The 18,143-nt window shown below is 45.6% G+C and overlaps 1 protein-coding gene across 1 annotated transcript; it reads right to left on the bottom strand.

Annotated features, from left to right (window-relative positions):
• Nucleotides 1-7,204: 7,204 nt before the first annotated feature.
• Nucleotides 7,205-17,869, bottom strand: LOC138504670 (gastricsin-like). The gene is made up of 9 exons (XM_069625250.1): nt 17,814-17,869; nt 16,625-16,763; nt 15,539-15,656; nt 14,823-14,941; nt 13,141-13,337; nt 12,218-12,340; nt 9,304-9,451; nt 8,978-9,076; nt 7,205-7,402 (listed from the first exon to the last, which is right to left on the bottom strand). The coding sequence occupies exons 1-9, from the start codon at nt 17,867-17,869 to the stop codon at nt 7,250-7,252; spliced, it is 1,152 nt and encodes a 383-aa protein (XP_069481351.1). The 3' UTR covers nt 7,205-7,249.
• Between the last annotated feature and the right edge of the window lie 274 nt (nt 17,870-18,143).

The following is an 18,143-nucleotide window of genomic DNA, read 5'->3' as shown; positions in this document are numbered from 1 at the left end:
GTGCCTATATTGCATTTAAGGTGGTGCACCAATCATGATCAAATAGTCGAAGTTTGACACGCACCAATCGAAAATTCCAGATCAGAGGGATTGAGAGCAATTTCAGCAAGTAATAAGACCATTCTATCATAATACTTGCCAATGGATGGCGGATTGGAAGCAATCAACATCTGACCTAGATCTTCATATAAAGAATTAGTTGGAGGATATAACATTTTGACAATAACCGTCAGTTGTAACGCGCGGACAGGTAAGTGAGACCCAACTCCTGCCTCAGTAAATCATTGGGTAAGGATTTAGCTAGATGCAGACCCCCTTTCCATAGACCTCCTTGGAGTTGGTCAAGGAATTTACCAATGTCTGCAAGGCACATATCTAAGGCATACAAGAGAACTGATTCCACTTTGAGAATATAACATTGAATGAGTGGGATTATTGAGAATTTACAATATTTATCATAGACCATGCACGTTTGAGTGGAAAGGAATGCAACTTTTTTATTTAGTTCCTCCTTCCACATTGCAAGTGAATTAGAATCGGAAATTGTGTAACCAAGATACCGAATCGTGAAAGCACTAGCAATTGGAAAGTTCTCGATGGTCCATTTACACGAAGAAAACTTCCTCTTTAAGTTCCTAAATATAATGATATGCGATTTTTCCACATTGCAGTGAAGATTGTGCGTACTGCAATAAGAGGCAAACAGGGACAATTTGACTTGTAGGCCCATGGAAGTGCGATCAAAGATCACAATATCATTGGTGAAAGCGAGCCAATGAATTTTCAAATGACCAAGCCTCCCCGCATAACTGATATGCTTTGCCCAGATGTCATTAATTCCACATAGATATAAATTAAATAGGGTGGCTGCCAGATTGCACCCCTGCTTTACTCCGACCCCAATGGGAATGGCATTGGTGGTTGCACCAATGTGATTAACTCTGACAAAATAAGCAGTGTTTTCGTGGAGTTTCGCAATTAGATGTATAATGAGAGGAGGAATTCCCATACAAAACATTTTTTCCCAAAGCAGTGCCCGTATCACACAATCAAAAGCGGCTGTAAGGTCTATAGATGCCATGTATAGAGTACCTGAATCCGGAACCTTTGTTTTTGCCAGAAGGTGTGCCATTACTGTTGTATTTAGTGCGGTCCCCATCAGGGTCCAAAACCCAATTTGGAATCGTGACAAGATGTTATGCTGTTTTATAAAGGCGTATAAGTCACGAAGGAGAAGAATTGCAAAGACCTTCGCCGCAGCATCAATGAGGGCAATAGGGTGAAAGTTAGCGGGGTCAGATCTAAGACCCTTTTTGTATAGGGGGACAATGATAGAGCACAGCCAGGAAGGAGGAATGATAGAGGTCATTAGAATGTTGTCTAATTGTTTTTTTAGAATCCTAGCCCACAGTGCTGAATTGCGCTTTAGGACGCAAGGGGGAATGCCGTCGGGTCCGGCAGCTCTAGAATAGTTAAGAGCATGAATTGCACTTTCAATGTCAACAATGGACCATAGTGGCAAAGATGGAGTTAAAGTGCCGAGGTCTTTTTTCTTCGCATTAGCAAAGGAAGGGGGCAAAGAAAATTTGGATTAAAAAAAATCCTTCCAGGTATCCACAGATATCGTCAAAACCTGGTCAGTGCATAGAGTAGTTGAGTCTGTCCTAAGCATCGCCCATGTAGACTGTCTATCATTATGACATAGAGTTGCAAAATGTTTTTGATTATTCAGATTGTGTAGGTAATGTTTGTGATTTAAGCATTTATTACGATATGCGTTGCAAATTGCCTTTTTTTTTGTGAAACTCCTTCATCGGGAGGGAAGCCTTCCTAGGATAGCGTAAAGCTGCGTTTTTTAGGCTTTTGGCTGCAATAATTACCTTACTGACACGGTCCTGAATGCGATTCAAAGACCCCATATTCATCCTGCGCAAATTTGCTATCACATTTGCAATGCCATGCCAATGCCAACTAACTTCAGCTTGCGCAGAAAAGTAATGATTCGGGAGACCATTGTAATTAAAAATCTGGGCATCAATCATGTCGTTCATCTTGTCGCAGAGTTTAGTAGACCAACGAATGGAGAACCCAGGGTGATCCCCTTCCAAATAAATCTGTTGGAGGTCATTCCTTAAACTCTCGACAGTGCCGTCTAGAACTAGTTGGATTATAAGATGGTCCCCCAAACCGGGATCATGAATTGCGATTCTGCACACTTTTCCTGTAAATTTGCTGAAGTGGCATAATAGTCAATGCATGAGGAGATCAAACCCCTCCTCCAAGTATAACAGGCATCACTAGCAATAAAGGGAAGAAGGCCCAAGGGGCCAAATACTCCCGCCATAGATGCCCTCTTTGTTTTGCTTGAGATTGATCCTCAGCATCTAAATAAGGTGCATTCATTTTTAAGCAATAAGCATTGAAGTCCCCACCCAACAGTATTCCACATGTCGGATACAATGATATAAGTTCATCAAAAAGCTCATCAAGCTCCTGAAACACGGTTGTTATTTTCTGTAGAACCGGGTTATGATAAAGTGAGATAATAAGAATAGGATTACGATGGTCCTCATTTAGGAAGACTAACAGACCCAATGTTGCCGTGGATTTATAAACTGCTTGAATATGAATTTTTCAGTTGGTACTAACACAAATGGCTATTCTGCCAAAAGGTCGCCCCGTATGCCCACGCTTTGCCATGATTTGATGAACAACATATCCCGGCACCAGAAGCTTTTGTTCACACATCGTTTCTTGACATAGGAGAATATCACATACTATGCCTAGGTGTACATTGTTAAACCATGAGTACAGGTTCATAAACCCACACGAATTCCATGACAAAATCGACAAGGAAGGGGACTTCTTACTGTGGGGTGTTATCCATGGCCGGGTTTAGGGTAATGGCGAGTGAAGACAACCAAGATCAATCTTTGCTGATATTAGACAGGCCGACAAGCTGCGCAATTACTGCGGATTTCATCTCCCCCGGGGCATCCGCACAATTTCTCTTTGGAGAGGGCAAATTAATGGCCAGAATTGGTGTTTCATTGAAGCAAATTGCATCATCGATGGAGTCAAAGAGATGCGGAACTAATCCAATAAATTGTAGTTCGGTGTATATTGCATCACCAAATCTGTGATGATAGCCGATTGCACTTTGCACACCATACAATGATTGGGAATTGCTAGAAGGGTAATCCATTCTATGTCAGTAGTATTCAAGGTTCTTAGAGCAAGGATTTTGCTAAATGCGTGGAGGAGGGCTGAGCAATTAAGGCATTTAGCGCCATTAATGTCCGGATCAGTTTCCCATCCTATAATGGTTGCGGAGTGCTTGCCCATTTCCCCCACACCATCATCTACTGAGCCTGTAGACGTGGTGATGGTTGCCAAATCCCCTTTGGGGAGGCATGTGATTCCAGCCTGTGCTCCATAGGCAAGTTCGGCACAGGATCAGAAATTACTGCAGTATTTTTCACCTGAGTGTACTCAACCGTAGGAGCGGAAACAGGTTGGGAAGAAATGCGAGCCTGGTTCAAGTTACCAGCAATGTGTACCACAGCGGCGCCCTGCCCAGCTTGAGCAACTTTATTCTCAATAGGTTTGAAAAAGGTCGATAAATGTGTTTGTAAAGATGGCTTTGCTTTGCCAGCTGCATTCAGTTGCACATTCAGGGAAGGAGCGGGACCGAGATTACCTGGACATTCAGCTGGCTTTTGGATTTTGTTGTTCAATACAAGAGCACCAGAGCCTCCCATGAGAGCATGTTGCTCATCAGGGCTAAGATGTTGTACTGCATTTTTACTCTCTATGGAAAGTTCCTCGAGATTGATGCCCTTCTCTTCATTATTGCCTAACTGGACACTAGAATCCATAGTAAGTGTCGTTGTCCTCAGAGAATTATTTTAAAGTTTTTTGCTTTTATTTGAAGGTGCAGTTGCGCTGGGAGCTAACAATACCATTTGCCTATCAGCTTTTCTTTTTAGGGCCCGAAAGAAGACTCTTTTTTTTCCTTCCTCGAGGCAAAGGCTTGACCTGAGCCAGCTGGAGGAGCTTCAATGCGCCAAATAGCGGCTTCTGGAGAGGCAGTGATACTTTGTGAATTTGCATCCAGAAATTTCATTAAAGCTGAGGGACTTTCTGGATGGGAGCTTTCACACACATCAATTTTTTCTGATTGCAGGCCTCCCTCCTGCTCGTCAGGTTTTGCTTGCAGAAAAAATAAAATGTGCTCTATTTTTTCGGAATTGAGTGCAACCTTCTGGCACAATTGAGCATGAGTAAAAATTTGGCAAGAAGGAATGACCTGAGGAGCAGCTACAGTCTGAGCAATGGATTGTGGAAATGAGTAAGTAACCGGGGGGTCCACCTGAGATGGCAAGTCTTATGCCATCTCACGTGTGGGGTCAGTTTGCGTAGTCGTAGAAAGAAGACAAGAGGTTGTCACATTAGAGGGTGCCTCCCTCTGCCTTCGCGTCTAAGACTATCCGCCAAAAATAAAGCCCTCTAGTTTGTTAATTTTCAAAAGAATCTGAGTCAGTGAAGATTTACAGTCCCTAGTTTCATAATGCGTATAGTTGTGCCCTTTATCTAATAGATTCAGTATCCTTGATAAAACAGGATAAGAAGCTTCCATGGATTGCATATCCTCAGAAGGATCAAGTAAATCAAAACCCAGTGGTGGTACATGCTCCTTTTTGGTGGTTGAAAATGCAAGTCCTAATGCGGGAACTGGAGATGAAATTACATTACTGGATGGGGGGGAAGACATGGACTGGAGGAAGGAAAATCTCGTAATTTCTTTTTGCAAGTCTCAGATGAAGAGGAGATGTTGGCATCATCAAGAGGAGCCCCTTCCTTGCAATGGAGGTGCACGGCAGCTCTCCTGCAACTGGGAACGGTGACAGGGGTCGAAGGATTGACAGAAAGACGTACACGTTTTTCAAGCGCTGCGAGGACAACTGGAGCAAGAATGGAGTTGTCAGAGGGTGAAGAACTGGTTTCCTCGCTGGAACCATTTTCCACAGGAAGGTGGTCATCCATGCGCATGCTAAGAAAGCTCTTGTGCATGGATGCGGTATGGCCCCTTAGCTTGCTGGGTAGCGAAACACAGGGAGTAAATAAATCATTTGTAGCAGCTGCAGCTTGAGCTCGAGCATATGCAAACGCTACCTCATGACAAATGAGATCCTGAGCAACTGTAGTGCTCATCGTCCCTGGTAAGCAGGAAGCCCTGCCTGCAAGTGGCACGGTAGCACTGCCAGCGGGCTTAGACAACAACATCCTTTTAGCTTTGGATGGTTTAGAGGTACTAACTCTTTTGGGCACCGGTGAACAAAGAGTGCAACCAATGCGTAAGCTTGAGACCATTTGAATTTAGCTCACAATAACCAAAAAAACGAAGTCAGCCACAAGCAACACAGCGCACAGCAAGTTCTAAAGATCAAGGATTAGTAGAATGCACACATTGATTGACATGATATTAAGAACCCACCTTCCCACCCTACCATCCGAACAGCCCAACAGTGCACCTGAGTAGAAGTACTCAGGTGGCGCGGGTGGAGGCAGGCTGGGGCCGGACAGGAGGCGGAGCAAGAAGTTGAAAGTAAGTCCAATGCAAGTCCAAGAAAGCTGCGTTACAGCAGAACGAGTGATTCCTCTTACGGATGGCGAGTCAGAGTATAAATTGCAAGACAGGCAAACGCAGTTCAAAGTCCAAACTCCCGGCAGCCCAACAGCCATTTTGGATGCCCACTTCGGATGCGAGGGAGGAAATTCCAGAGAGAAGCACCTGTAGAGGAGATAGGTCTGTCCCCCACTCTCTGCCTGGAGAAGCACCTGACCCTCAGAGAGTTGGAGGTAGCTGAGTGAAGGGCTGGAGAAGGAAGTTGTTTGGGAAGGGAGAGTTGAATGTGGTGTGGGCCCCGTCCCCAGAAAGCCTTGTGGACAATGAAAAGGATCTTGAACTTGATCCTTGCAGCCACTAGGAGCCAGTGGAGAGATTTCAGAGCTGGTGAGATATGATCCCTGGGATTGAGGCCGAGTACAATACTTGCAGTCCTGCTCTGGATTAGTTTCAGAAGGCAGATAGTAGAGGAAGGTAGGTTAAGAAAGAGGCTGTTTCAGTAGTCCAGCCTAGAGAGAACCAGGGCTCTGGAGACAGTGAGCCTCTGGGGGAAGGTGAGAAAGGGAACAATGCCTTTGAGGAGGTACAGATGGTAGTGGTATTTTTTAGCGAGGTCCCTGATGTGAGGTGAGAAGGGGAGAGCGGAGTAAAAAATTACATCAAATTTTTTTGCCTGCCAGGAAGGCGCAGGGAGAAGGCCTAAGGAAGGCGGCCAGAGAGAGAGAGAGGAAAAGAGGGAGCAGGGGTCCCAATGACAAGGATCTCTGTCTTACTGGCATTGAGGCAGAGATCGTTGGAGGTGCACCCCTCCTGAATTGCGGATAGACAGTCAGGAATGAGTGAGAGAGGAGAGGAGGCTGAGGGGAGCCTGAAAGAGAGCTGAGTGTCATCCTCTTAACACTGAAAGTTAGAAGACAAGGTAGACATGAGATGGGCCAAAGGGGCCAAGTAGACATTGAAAAGCCAAGGTGAGAGGTTGGATCCCTAAGGAATGCCACATGTGGAGAGAGAGGTGGTGGGGAGAAAGGACCAAAGTTGGACCTGGGAGGGATGGTCCAGGAGGAAGAAGGTCAACCAATCTAGGGCGTGATCCGTGATGCCCAGGTTCTCACGGAGACGATTGATCAGGATGGCATGACTGACCATGTCAAAAGCAGAGGAAAAATCATCCAGGAGGATGAGGACAGAAGGAAGGCTAGAGTTGATATTAGTGAGCAGATCTTCACAGGTGTTCAGAATGTCTTGCATAAGGAGGTGCCGGGTCTACCATTCGGAACAGACTGACTTTTCTTCCACCCAGCCAAAAGGTTTAAGATATCTTTACAAATAAGGTGAGAATTTTTACACTTCAATAAACTCAAAGACACTGGGATGAGGAGTCAAAGAATTGTTTTATTTTCAACATTTTAGGTATATTTCTCATAGAACATATACATTTAGAGATCAAACTATGGAAGATATGCAGAGATTACTAGAAATTAAGGATCAGAATGAAAATATAATGCAGGAACACATCAAAAGCGAGAGAGAAAAAATATAGCGCCGGATGGGAGAGAGTTCCCACGTCTAGGCCGCGGTGGCGAATCGCCGTGTCTAGGCCGCAGTGGCGAATACCCACGTCTAGGCCGCGGTGGCGAATCCCACTTGGTTGTTGGTCACATCGTAGATGGAGTAGTACTGCCGCAGGAAGACATCTCCCATGATCCACAGGGGCTGCCCGTCCTGGGAGGGCAGGTAGGTGGGCATGATGCCGACGGAGCACTCACCATTGCTCTGATGAAATAAAGAACAGAAAAAGGGTCTCAATTATTGCATCACCCTTACCATTATTTCCTGCAATGACTGCCGCCGGGCATTGCTTTCAAAGAGGCTGAGCGGGCATCATATCCCCAGAAGTACCGACCTCTGATTACTAGTAACCTTTCTGCCATTCTTATAATTTGATATCACTAAGATGCTGCACACATGCTTGGTACATGTATTTGAGGCTTAAGGGGTAAAACGGGTAGTTGACCACAAAATAAAATTACTATGCACATAACATAAAATGCATTTGTAGGCAGGGATGTCTCGTTTACTAGTAAGAGGGTCCCATGCTCTATAGGTAGAACCAGTAACATAACACCACACATCCTAAAAATGAGGCTTTAAGGGCCAACCCCAAACTACGTACAATGAGAGATGACAATGTTGGGTGGTTGGGGATTGTAGTAAAATGGTTTGGGAGAATCTCTTGCGTTGCAAAAGGGGGGGACCTTGGGGCACAGAGAAGGAAAGACAGGGTGCATCTGGTGTGGTTTACTAGGTATGGAAATGTTATTGGGTGGGTGTAACAGGTGTAACACAGAGCTCCAGATGTGGCAGGTTGTGCAGCAAATATTTTTATTGTTTCATTATTAATTTTTTGCATTTATACAGCCCTACAGACTCTCAGGCTTCTGATCGACCACGGAAGGATGAAAAGCTGAGTTTGGCTCTGCTGGGATTCGAACCTGTGTCAGCAGGCTCTGCACAGATGTCAAAGCCAGCGGTCAACTCAACTCGCTGTACTATCTGACCGGCTGCATCCGGATCGAGTGTATCGGGAATTACAGCATGCACATTTACAGAAGATTGTGGCAGGTTCTATCAGGATGCGACCACTGTGGCAGTTTGTATCAGATGTGGTATGTTGTAATGAGTATTGCAAAGGAGGATGAGGAGTGGCAGCGTGCACAATGGCTGGGGCGGTCCACCAGGAGTGGCAGACTGTTATGAAAGGGTAGCTTGCGCCAGGTTGGGCTGGATGCATGAGTTGTAATAGGTGGTACAGGTTGTGGGCGAATGCACTTGATGTGGTAGGCTGCACCAGGTCTGGCGCACCAGGTGTAACAGAATGTACATGGAGTGACAGAATGCCCTAGCAGTCCGTTTGTTCTCCACGCGTGTCAGAGGTCACCATCCGAAGCATGGCATACTAGCGAGCCAGTTATTCATGCCTTGGTAGCGTGTACCAGCTGTAACAGGAGCGGCGTGTCTGAATGCACTTGACGTGACAGGCTGCATCAGGTTTGGGGCACCAGGTGTAACGTAAGGCACATTGTGTGACAGGGTGCCCTTGAAGCCCTTTGCTCACCACGTGTGTTAGGGTGCTCCATCAGAAGCATGACACAGTAATGATACCATGTTGCTCACGGTTTGGTTGGTTGCACCAGCTGTAACAGGAGTGATGTGGTGTGGTGCAATGGACATGACAGGATGTACCAAATTTGAAGGATGTTCCAGGTGCTACAGCAGGCACCAGAAGTATCATCATGCAGCACATGTGGTTAAGTGGGACCGTATGACGTCCTCATGAATACCCCATACCTGAAGGATGTATGCAGAAGGCGGCAGGGGTAGAGTGTTTCCTCCAATGGTGAAGCTCAGGGTGGGAAGGCTTCCAAGAGAACTACAGCTGACCACATACTGTGAAGAGAAAGACGACCACCATCACAAAAGCATCTATTTCTCCACTGGCACCTCTTAATCCCCCAAAACAGCAACACTCCACTCAGAGCGCCCACCTGTGATAGGACCAGGCCTCAGGTCAGCAGTGAGGCAATACGTGTAAGACACTGAGCCTTCTAGCCAGGAAGGAGCTCAAAATCCCTCAGGGAGGTGTTGGGTAGGCTGGAGTTTTCTGTGGGACTTACCTGGCCATTTGAATCCTGGGTCGCTCCAATATCTTGCATCAGTGCTGCATAGTACTGGCCGGGGGCAGTCAGGAGGGAAGTGCCGGTGTCAACGATACCCTGGCACCCTTGGCTGCACCAGCCAGTTGCCTGTCCGTTCACTCCAAAGCTGGTAAGAAATGAAGAGGAAAGGGCATTATTTTGTGGTCAGAACATTGCGACCAGATATGGCACGACCAGCACCTACACTATGCTGGTAAGATAGCTCAACGGGTTGAGCGCTTGCTGCTGTGATCTGCAGATCGCAGGTTCGAATCTTGGCAAGGCTAACTCAGCCTTTATATCCTTCTGAGGTGGATAAATGAGTACCGATTTCAGTTGGGTGATATTGTATGTAGGTATGTGCTCTGTAAAGCGCTTTGGATAAAGGAGCTATATAAATAACACATCATTATCAAACACCAGGATCCCATACAAACCGAGTGTAAATCCACTTTCCTTAATCCCACACAGCCCATGGGTAATACCGCAGGAATCCCACACATCCCACGCGCTGGCAAATGTTATTACCGAACCCCAAGCCTGCAAGTGATTCTCTTGTATCCTTACTCGTTGATACTTGAATAGTTATCCAGAATGAATCTCTTTGTTATAAGCAATCCCCCTTCAGTACACCATAGATAATCCAAGCTAATCTATAATTCATGTATCTGATCTCAAAAGAATCCCCCCACTATGCAATATCTTTATTTAGAATCTATTCTACCCCTCTACTGCCTAGGTAATCAGTAATCTTTAGAGCAGGGGTCTAGAACCTGTGTCACTTCAAATGTTTTGGACTATAACACACGTAATTCATTATCAATGGTATGATAGGAGATCTCGTCATAATACCTGGATTACCAAAGGTTGCAAACCCCTGCCTTAGGTAGTGACCTGAATCTGTTCATTTTTAGTTTGGGCTATAATGTGTCGCTTGCAACACCAATAAGCCAAAACGACTGCATTGGAGCACAGATAGAAAGGAATGGCATATGAGGAGGGACACACAGCCTGTAGGTGTTGTTTGGTTATTTGCCCGCCCATTGCCTGCCCATGGCCATGCTAATCCTTATGGCAATTCCCACCCATTCCTGCGTCTGACCGCCCAAAACACCTCCTTATGGAAACTCTTTGAGCTCGCTTTAATCAAGCCTTCGCATGAGGCTTTGCATTCAATGTGGCTGCCAGTGTTTGTTCAATGCAGCCTTCTGAGAGTTCATGACAACTGGAGTTGTAAACACGCTACTGGTATAATACAAATGACTTACCAGGCCTTCCATCAGCCACTCGATCTATAAACACTAAGCGTGTCCTTTACTGAAGTCTTGTTAAAAATGAGCATTGGAAAAGCCACTGAAATCCTGTTTCAAACAAGCATGGGCAAAGCCAGCATTCCTGGCTTGTGCATACTGTATTAGATGCCCAGGTGCGTGCATCATTTTGAACCTGCTACCAACGGGTAGTTAATACCACTATGGCTGCGCCTGGCAAGTGCCTTTCCCATGCCGACACAAAAGTCCAAATTGTTGGCATTGCCAGTGCTTCTTTAATCTGTGGTTTATTTCACTGTTATGAGTCCTACACATTCCCTGCTGATGTGTCTGAAGTCTCTCTTGCTCTATGGTGCCTGGGAACTCTCTCATGGGACACAAAAGTGATTGTATTTTATTCTAGCCTTAAATGTCAGGTGAACTCTTTGGCCAATGTTAGTACATAGGAATGAAATGCACCAATAAAAGCGCCCCTTCTATCGAAAAAGTCCACCCTTTTTAGCCCACATTTCTTCTTCCCCTTCCGAAGTCAGCAGGTGGTCTTAAAAAAGAGATCTTACAGAAGAACATTTCCCAGAAAGCCGCAGAGGCCAACAACGAGCTACTGCATGCAAAGGGCTTCAGTCAATGTGTCATCACAAGGGGCCAGAGTGCTCGAAAGACCTCCTCGGGGTGGCCCGAGGATAGCCCAGGCCTACCTCCTGATCTCAAAATCTACACAGGAAGAAGAGAAGGGGGACGTCTACTCATCTAAGACAGTTCAATGCTCGCTTTTCACAGACACCGGCCATTCCTGGTTCCTCGGTTCCACTGGTCATGTTTGCCTTCACTTCTCTTGTTCATGAGAAGTGTAGGTTGCAAAGGGGTTAGAGCCCTGGCCAAAAATGTAGAGCTGTCGAGGATAAGCGTGGCCCGCTCTGCCTAATGCCGTGCATCTGGTAATGCAGAATGGTGCCTATCACCCAAGCTTCTGACCAATTATGCAGCTCGATATTAAAATCTCTATGTACAACTCAACAATGTTTACGTGAAAATCAATTTTCCAATAACAAAATAGATCTCTTATTTTGGTTGAAAAAGTGTTGGGGGGTTTAGTTATATCTTCTGCTCGCATTGTTGTGTATACAGTGGTATCTCGTGTACAATGTGATTACTTTTTGGCTTTGTTCCTCCCCTTCTCTTTTGTTTTTAGTTTTTTGTGTGTCTAGTGCTTTTCTCTAACACCTGGATTTCTGGTGTATTTTGGGAAGAGAAAGGCTAACTACTACTTCTCCTGACGATTCTTTTTAAAGTTTGTTAGTTTTTCAAGAATTTATTTCTCTAAATGTTTTCCCATTACCATTTGTGACCCACCCTACTAGAATTTGAGCCACAGCTTAAAGGACATTTCCAAATGTCCTCCTTCAACTAGGCCGTCTCGACTTACTTTGCTTACTACCCATGCCAAAATGGAGCAGACATTTCAGATCGTGAACTATCACACATTTTATTGTCAAGTCCTGTTGGGCAGTGAAAGGATATCTCAGTTGACAGGATAAGGGGGATGACATGTAACAGGAAAGAGAGAAGAGAACAGAAGAGGCACAGATCAAATCATAAAATATTTACTCCCGGTGTCTTACCCCTGAATGCCAATCTGCCAGTACTGCTGCTGAGTGACCGGTGCCCAGGTGATCTGGCCTGTGTAGTAGTTAGAATCGACTCCACCAAAGACAAGCTCTCCTCCCGACTGGGCGTTCTCCTGGCTGGGGATAGACAGAGCACAACACAAATATGACATCTGTTGAGTGATGCATCATCTTGCTAGGTCAGGCCGTAACACAACAGTCTAATTTTGGGATACCCTATCAACGGAGGCCGGCGTACTGAACAAAGTTATGATTCGATGGTTGTTGCTGCTGTTGACAGTATTTAGGAAATGTAAGATTTCCCTCTACCTTAGCTGAAGGACATATGAGGATGGTGGATACAGTTTGGATAGGTTCCGGTCCGATATTCTCTGATATGCCCAGAAAATGGTGGTCAACCGCACATAAATATTTAGTGTACCAATATATTTGACAGATCTATGTTGTTCCTTCAGATTAAGTTATTTCTATTTTGTTAATTTCCATTCTTTACTTTTTTGGAGTGTTGCACCCCCACCCTTTGCATGTATGGGGGGGGTGCCCGCCCTACCCCCTGGCCTGCCAAACCCTCCATCTCAACTAACCCATCCTACTGACTCCTATGTATGTTATTTTTGGAACTTTGAAAATTGAATGGCTTAATTCATTTTTTAAGTAAGGGAGTTTTTTCTGTTTTAAGTAAGAGTATATTCATTTAAACAAAATAATACTATATTTGACATTCAGACATGAGGTTATCACTGAACATCCCTTATCCTCCGTTGGGTTACGAAATATCATGCAGAAATGCAATCAAATGTACATGTGTCAGAGAGAAACTTTTGGGTCCTTGAAATAATCCATTCAGCCCCTACACTCTGTTTGAGGCCGAAGCCGCGAGTCTGAGCACCAGAGCCTGAATGTTTTCAGGTGCGCACCTCAGGTAGAAGCCGAAGATGTTTTGGGAGAGTAGCCCTTGGTTCATCATGCCCTCCATGACTGTGGTGGCGCCATCAGCTGCGATCGAAGGATACGCTAAACCCAAGATTCCGTCAAACTGGGCATAGACAAAGTTGGTGCCTGGTTCATTGACGCTCAGTGCAAATTCCTGCTGCGTGATGGAGATGCCCTGGATCTGAAAGAAGGTTCCAGAAAAGTCATCACTTGTAGGACCTTTTAAATGGCACAGAAGAGTGTACAGAACCCCTCGTAACAACACCATTGCATGCTTTTAGTGTCAGGAAGCCATCCACAGGTTGTGCACTTTGTAGAACTCTAAAAATATAACACGATAGAAGTTATATGTGATATAATCACTGGTACAAACATGGAGAGAGAGACTCAATATATGTTTTAAATGCACTAAGCATCCTTCCCAATATATTTTAGGATTGGTGCAATTATATAAACCAGCTCCCGTCCTAGAATATTTGGGGAAAGTGTTGATTAGTGCCTTTAAAAAAATATTGAGTCACCCTCGATATTATTTCCAGCGAATATATCACTTATACCACAGGCCTCATTATGAGTCTGCCGGTCCGGAAACAACTGTGGCGGTAAATCTGCTGCCACCGTTGTTTCCGGACCAGCTGATTCAGAGTTCTGCAGGCGGGAGGTGTCACTCCCGCCAGGTCTGACCTGGCGGGAGTAACGCCACCCGCCTGCAGGCGGAAATGGAAACACCGGCTCCGTCATAGACTGAACCAGTGTTTCCATTGTACCCAGGAATTACCAGGTCACCCGGGTTGTAATCTCCCAGTCATTCCGGCAATCACAGAGGCGGAATGGTATTTCGGGTCTGGTGGCAGCCTGACGGTTTTTCCAGCACGACTACCACCGGACTCGTAATGAGGCCCAATATATGTTATAGAATACACATCAAACATTCTCGAGTTGATAAGAGAAGCCAGATGTTTGAAGGAATGGCGTCCACTCAAAGTCTACACAAGGTTGTCTCCAAGTCCAGTCCAATGAACGCTATCTCAGCACGTTTTCAGGAGCACCACTTGCTATGGTAATAAGTCTCATTTAGAGTAACAGTTTTCAAATGTATTTTTTGCGGATATCCAGGCAACACGGAGTGTAATTTAATCTTGACTATATATTACAGATATACATACAGGACATTGCCACAAACTGCATTTGAAAACAGTTCATCTAAATCGCAGCTATTCACATATAATTGTATATTTTCAAGCACTTATCCTTTTTCAATAACTTACACTTGTTAGTACTATTAAGAACATGTCAACTGGAGAAAGAGGTCACAGGTGGGAACTGGCTGTCATTGGATCGGGTTCTAGATTTTGACTAGAATTCTGCAGCTAGAATTCCACCTGTTCTAATACCAGGATTTTGGAATTGAGAGCAGATACGGTCCATCTGTGCTAAGACCTCTTACATCTGCATCCTTATTGAAGCCAGATACTGCTGCAGCTTGATATAGGAGAGCCATAAAGGCCCCTTTTCTCTAGCCCTGATACAGAAAACCATAACATTCCCAGTCACCAGTGTGGGCCAATGTTGTCACACATCCTTTGAAGACAAGCAGTGCCATACCCTGAGGACTGACAGCATCAGCCCCCTATAAGGGCTGACCGGCTGAGTGTGCCCTACTCACCGACACAGTGTCGTAGCCGAGGATTCCTGTCAGACTGCCTGTGCCGTACTGGATGGAGAACTGCTGGTTGTTGCTGGTGTAGGTCGACGACTGTGTGGGGTTGAAGAGTGGATGGTTGGCTGCAGCAAGACAATAGAAGAAGGGTTACACATGGGCACCACCCCTTCTTATAACCACCACTATAATGAAAGTTTACGCTGCATCCAGATAAGGACTAGTGGCTTTTTATAAAACCCTATGTTCAAAGGTGCTAGGTCTATGGCAGAGCCACTCACGGGGTCGTGTATACAAATGCCTGCATTTACCATGCACTTGCACGTTCTGAATTACTCACAAGACATAGTAGGTTTGTCCTTTTCCTTTCCCCTCGTCTGTTGTGTATTCACTATGTATCACTCCCTAGTTCCCCCCTCCCTCCCCTTTCTTCTGTGGGTGCTTTGAAACAGTATGTATTGTCTGTATAAGCGCCTAACCAGCAAACAATAAATAAATAAATAAATAAAAAAAGAGAAACATTTTTTTTAATAAAAATCCCCCAATATTCTCTTAACCATTACATTCAAAAGGATATTAATTTCAGTAGTATAAAAGGCAACGCCTACTAATAACCATTGAAAGCAAATTAACAGGCCCTTTAAAGCATTGAAAAGCAGGGGGGGGGGGCTATCTAGCCAGTCGGCATCCCGGGAGCCCGGTTACTCATTTCCCATACTCACTGCAGGCAGAGCTGGAGCAGTAGGTGGAGGCCACCCAGAGGTTGGAGGAGCCGGTGTCGAAGAGGACCAGGAAATTCTGGGGTGGCGTGCCGATGCTGATCTCACCATAGTAGGACATCTGTGGGGGATAGAGGGTTAATGTAGACTGCAACCAGGTTCCTGCCAATCCTCAGGACAGGCGCTGAGAGGCCACAGGGCTCCCTGGTTCCCATATTTAATCACCGGCTTCAGTGGGATGTAGTCTGAAAGTAAAAGGCTGTGCGTAGCTTCTCTATTTACTTTGTCAACAACTGCTGTCCTCCTTCCCTGCCCACACTTCTCCCTTGACTTTACACTTGTTCTCATGCCCAAAAATAACATTTAGAATTGGAAATGTCAAGGTGCACCAAAATTAGCAAACTCAGTCTGTGGCTGTGCCTTCACGATTCCATAGTGTGTTTACTTTTCTCCTTCTCCAGCCTAATCTGCACACATTGCAGCCCCAAACCCCTGCAGTTCCCTCACTGCATATTAATAGTTCATTGGTCCATTGCTTCATCCTCGCCTAGGAGGCTGTGCGACTCATGACATTCTCTTCACTTCCATATGGAAGGACCTCGCCCTTTGACCTTGGATCTTTCTGCTCGTGACCCATTTGTCCTTATTTTAACTGGGTTTGGTAACCATCAGAAGGTTTCTTTGATGGCCATATCCAAAATGTGGACATTTGTGGGGGCCTCAATAGACAGGTCACGGAAGATTGCCAGAGACCTTAATTGAAGGTGAGACAGACTCCAACAGAGACAGCAAGAGGCAGTGTGACATGGAAATAGAGGAAACACTGCAGGAAAGTGCGCAGTAAGTGACCGACTGAGACAGAGGAATGGGGACAGTGGAGGAATAACCACAGTAGAAACATTGGGCATCATTGTGAGTTTGGCGGTAATTCAGCTTCGACTGAGACCACAATTGTTAGTTCACAAGACAAAAGGAAAGGATAGTGGCAAAAAGTATAAAGTAAGCAAGTGAAAGAATGGGTGTGGTTGGTGTGGCTGAGGGAGAGCAAGTGAGACAAAGAAGGGGGAGAAGTGATGAGGTTGCACTCACATCCATGTAGTTTGAGAGGGGTTCATAGGCCACAGCAAAGTCATTGAAGCGGTACTTGGTGGCCGGATCCAACCGGGGGGCCTTCAGTCCGTGCTCTGCCATCACCTGCCGCATGGGCTTGAATTTCCTGAGCGGGACCCTGCATCAGGAAAAAGGTGCAGTTTGGTTGAGATTGCTGCCTAATGCTCCAATTCTCCCACCACTGCACAACCTCCTCCATCCTCACCCTCCCATCCCCTATCCCTGAATTAACATGGAGCCACAGAACATCCTTCAAAGCGCATGTTATTTCCGAGCTCTGGTGGTACCCCGAGATGCAGCAAAGGCTCCCAGGTGCAAATGTACCAACAGCGCATGCAGAATCTCTGATGCAGCCGTAGGACGGAGAGAAGCACAAGCAGTCTGAATAAGTCGTCAATCTCTATGAATTGGTCTCTGATAACTCGGCAAATGGAAAAATCTCTGGAGGGCTATGATCCACCGGAAGTAAGGATATGTGTATACTTGAACTCTGTCGGTTCAGGAAGGAAGAAAGCAGAGGGCAGGCCTTCCATATCTGCGCACCAAGACTCTGCAGCCTCCTCCCCATGAATACCGGACACAACCCTTCATTTCTACAGTTCCAGGAGAAGATCAAGACCCTCCTATTCAAGGAATGGCACCTCCCTAACATCTAGGTCCATACACTGCCCACTCCCCACCTAACCGTAGACTGGGTGATCTGATCCCCACTGTTTCATCCCCTGGTTACTTGTAGACCCATTGCTGACAATCGCCCTCCCTCATCTGTTGTTAGATCCACACTCCCTGGTTTCTCTGCTCCCTAGCCTTGTTCTTCCCCTATGATTGTAAAGCGCTCCGTTGCTTCCTGAAGCCTGGTTTGTGCTCAATAAATATCCTAATAAAAATAATATTAACAATAGCAGACATTGCAGAATTTGGTACTGTCTAATGGTGTTATCCATGAGGTGCTTCATTGTATGAGTGCTCAACGGCCTCACCAGCCTGAGAGGCACATAAAAAAAAAGAAAAAAAAAGAAAGATAAAGAAAGAAAAAAGAAACAAACCCTACCAGACATTTCCTAAAAGAGACAAGCTTCTGAAGTTCCTGAATCTACACAAATGAAATAGGCGACTCCATGCGTCTCTCTGCTAAAGGAGAAAAGCCCATGATGCAATAAACACTCACCTGAGCAGTCCCTCAGAGAGCTGGAAGCAAACCAAGGCTAGAATGAGGATCTTCATGGTGCCTGAAGGACTCGGTCAATGCCAGGAGAAGAGCGAAGGACCGGGCTGTAGAGAGGAGGCTCAGTGCCTGCTTATATAGCGTTCCTGTACCGCCCATCACCCAACAACATCCTAGGAGTGCGTCAGTGATATCTCTCAAATACCAGCATCCTGCCTTCGAGGTCTTGCACCTTTCAAGGGTAGCCTCCTCCCCAGTGGGTCTACATCCCGCCAGTGGAAAAAAAGGTGATAAGGGAACAAAGCCAATCACCCTGTGCACATTCCACAGCCA

The sequence above is a fragment of the Ambystoma mexicanum genome, chromosome 11 (genome assembly GCF_040938575.1).
Source record: "Ambystoma mexicanum isolate Mex_15411 chromosome 11, UKY_AmexF1_1, whole genome shotgun sequence".
NCBI lineage: Eukaryota > Metazoa > Chordata > Amphibia > Caudata > Ambystomatidae > Ambystoma > Ambystoma mexicanum.
Note: the sequence above shows the minus strand (reverse complement) of the source record. Positions and strands in the feature narration are given on the sequence as shown.

Excerpts from the sequence above, each read along its gene's own strand:
- LOC138504670 (XM_069625250.1), bottom strand. The coding sequence starts at position 17,869 with ATGAAGATCCTCATTCTAGCCTTGGTTTGCTTCCAGCTCTCTGAGGGA. Across the intron at positions 15,657-16,624 it reads CCCTCTCAAACTACATGGAT|ATGTCCTACTATGGTGAGAT; the intron begins GTGAGTGCAACC and ends TATCCCCCACAG. Across the intron at positions 14,942-15,538 it reads CTGCTCCAGCTCTGCCTGCA|CCAACCATCCACTCTTCAAC; the intron begins GTGAGTATGGGA and ends GTCTTGCTGCAG.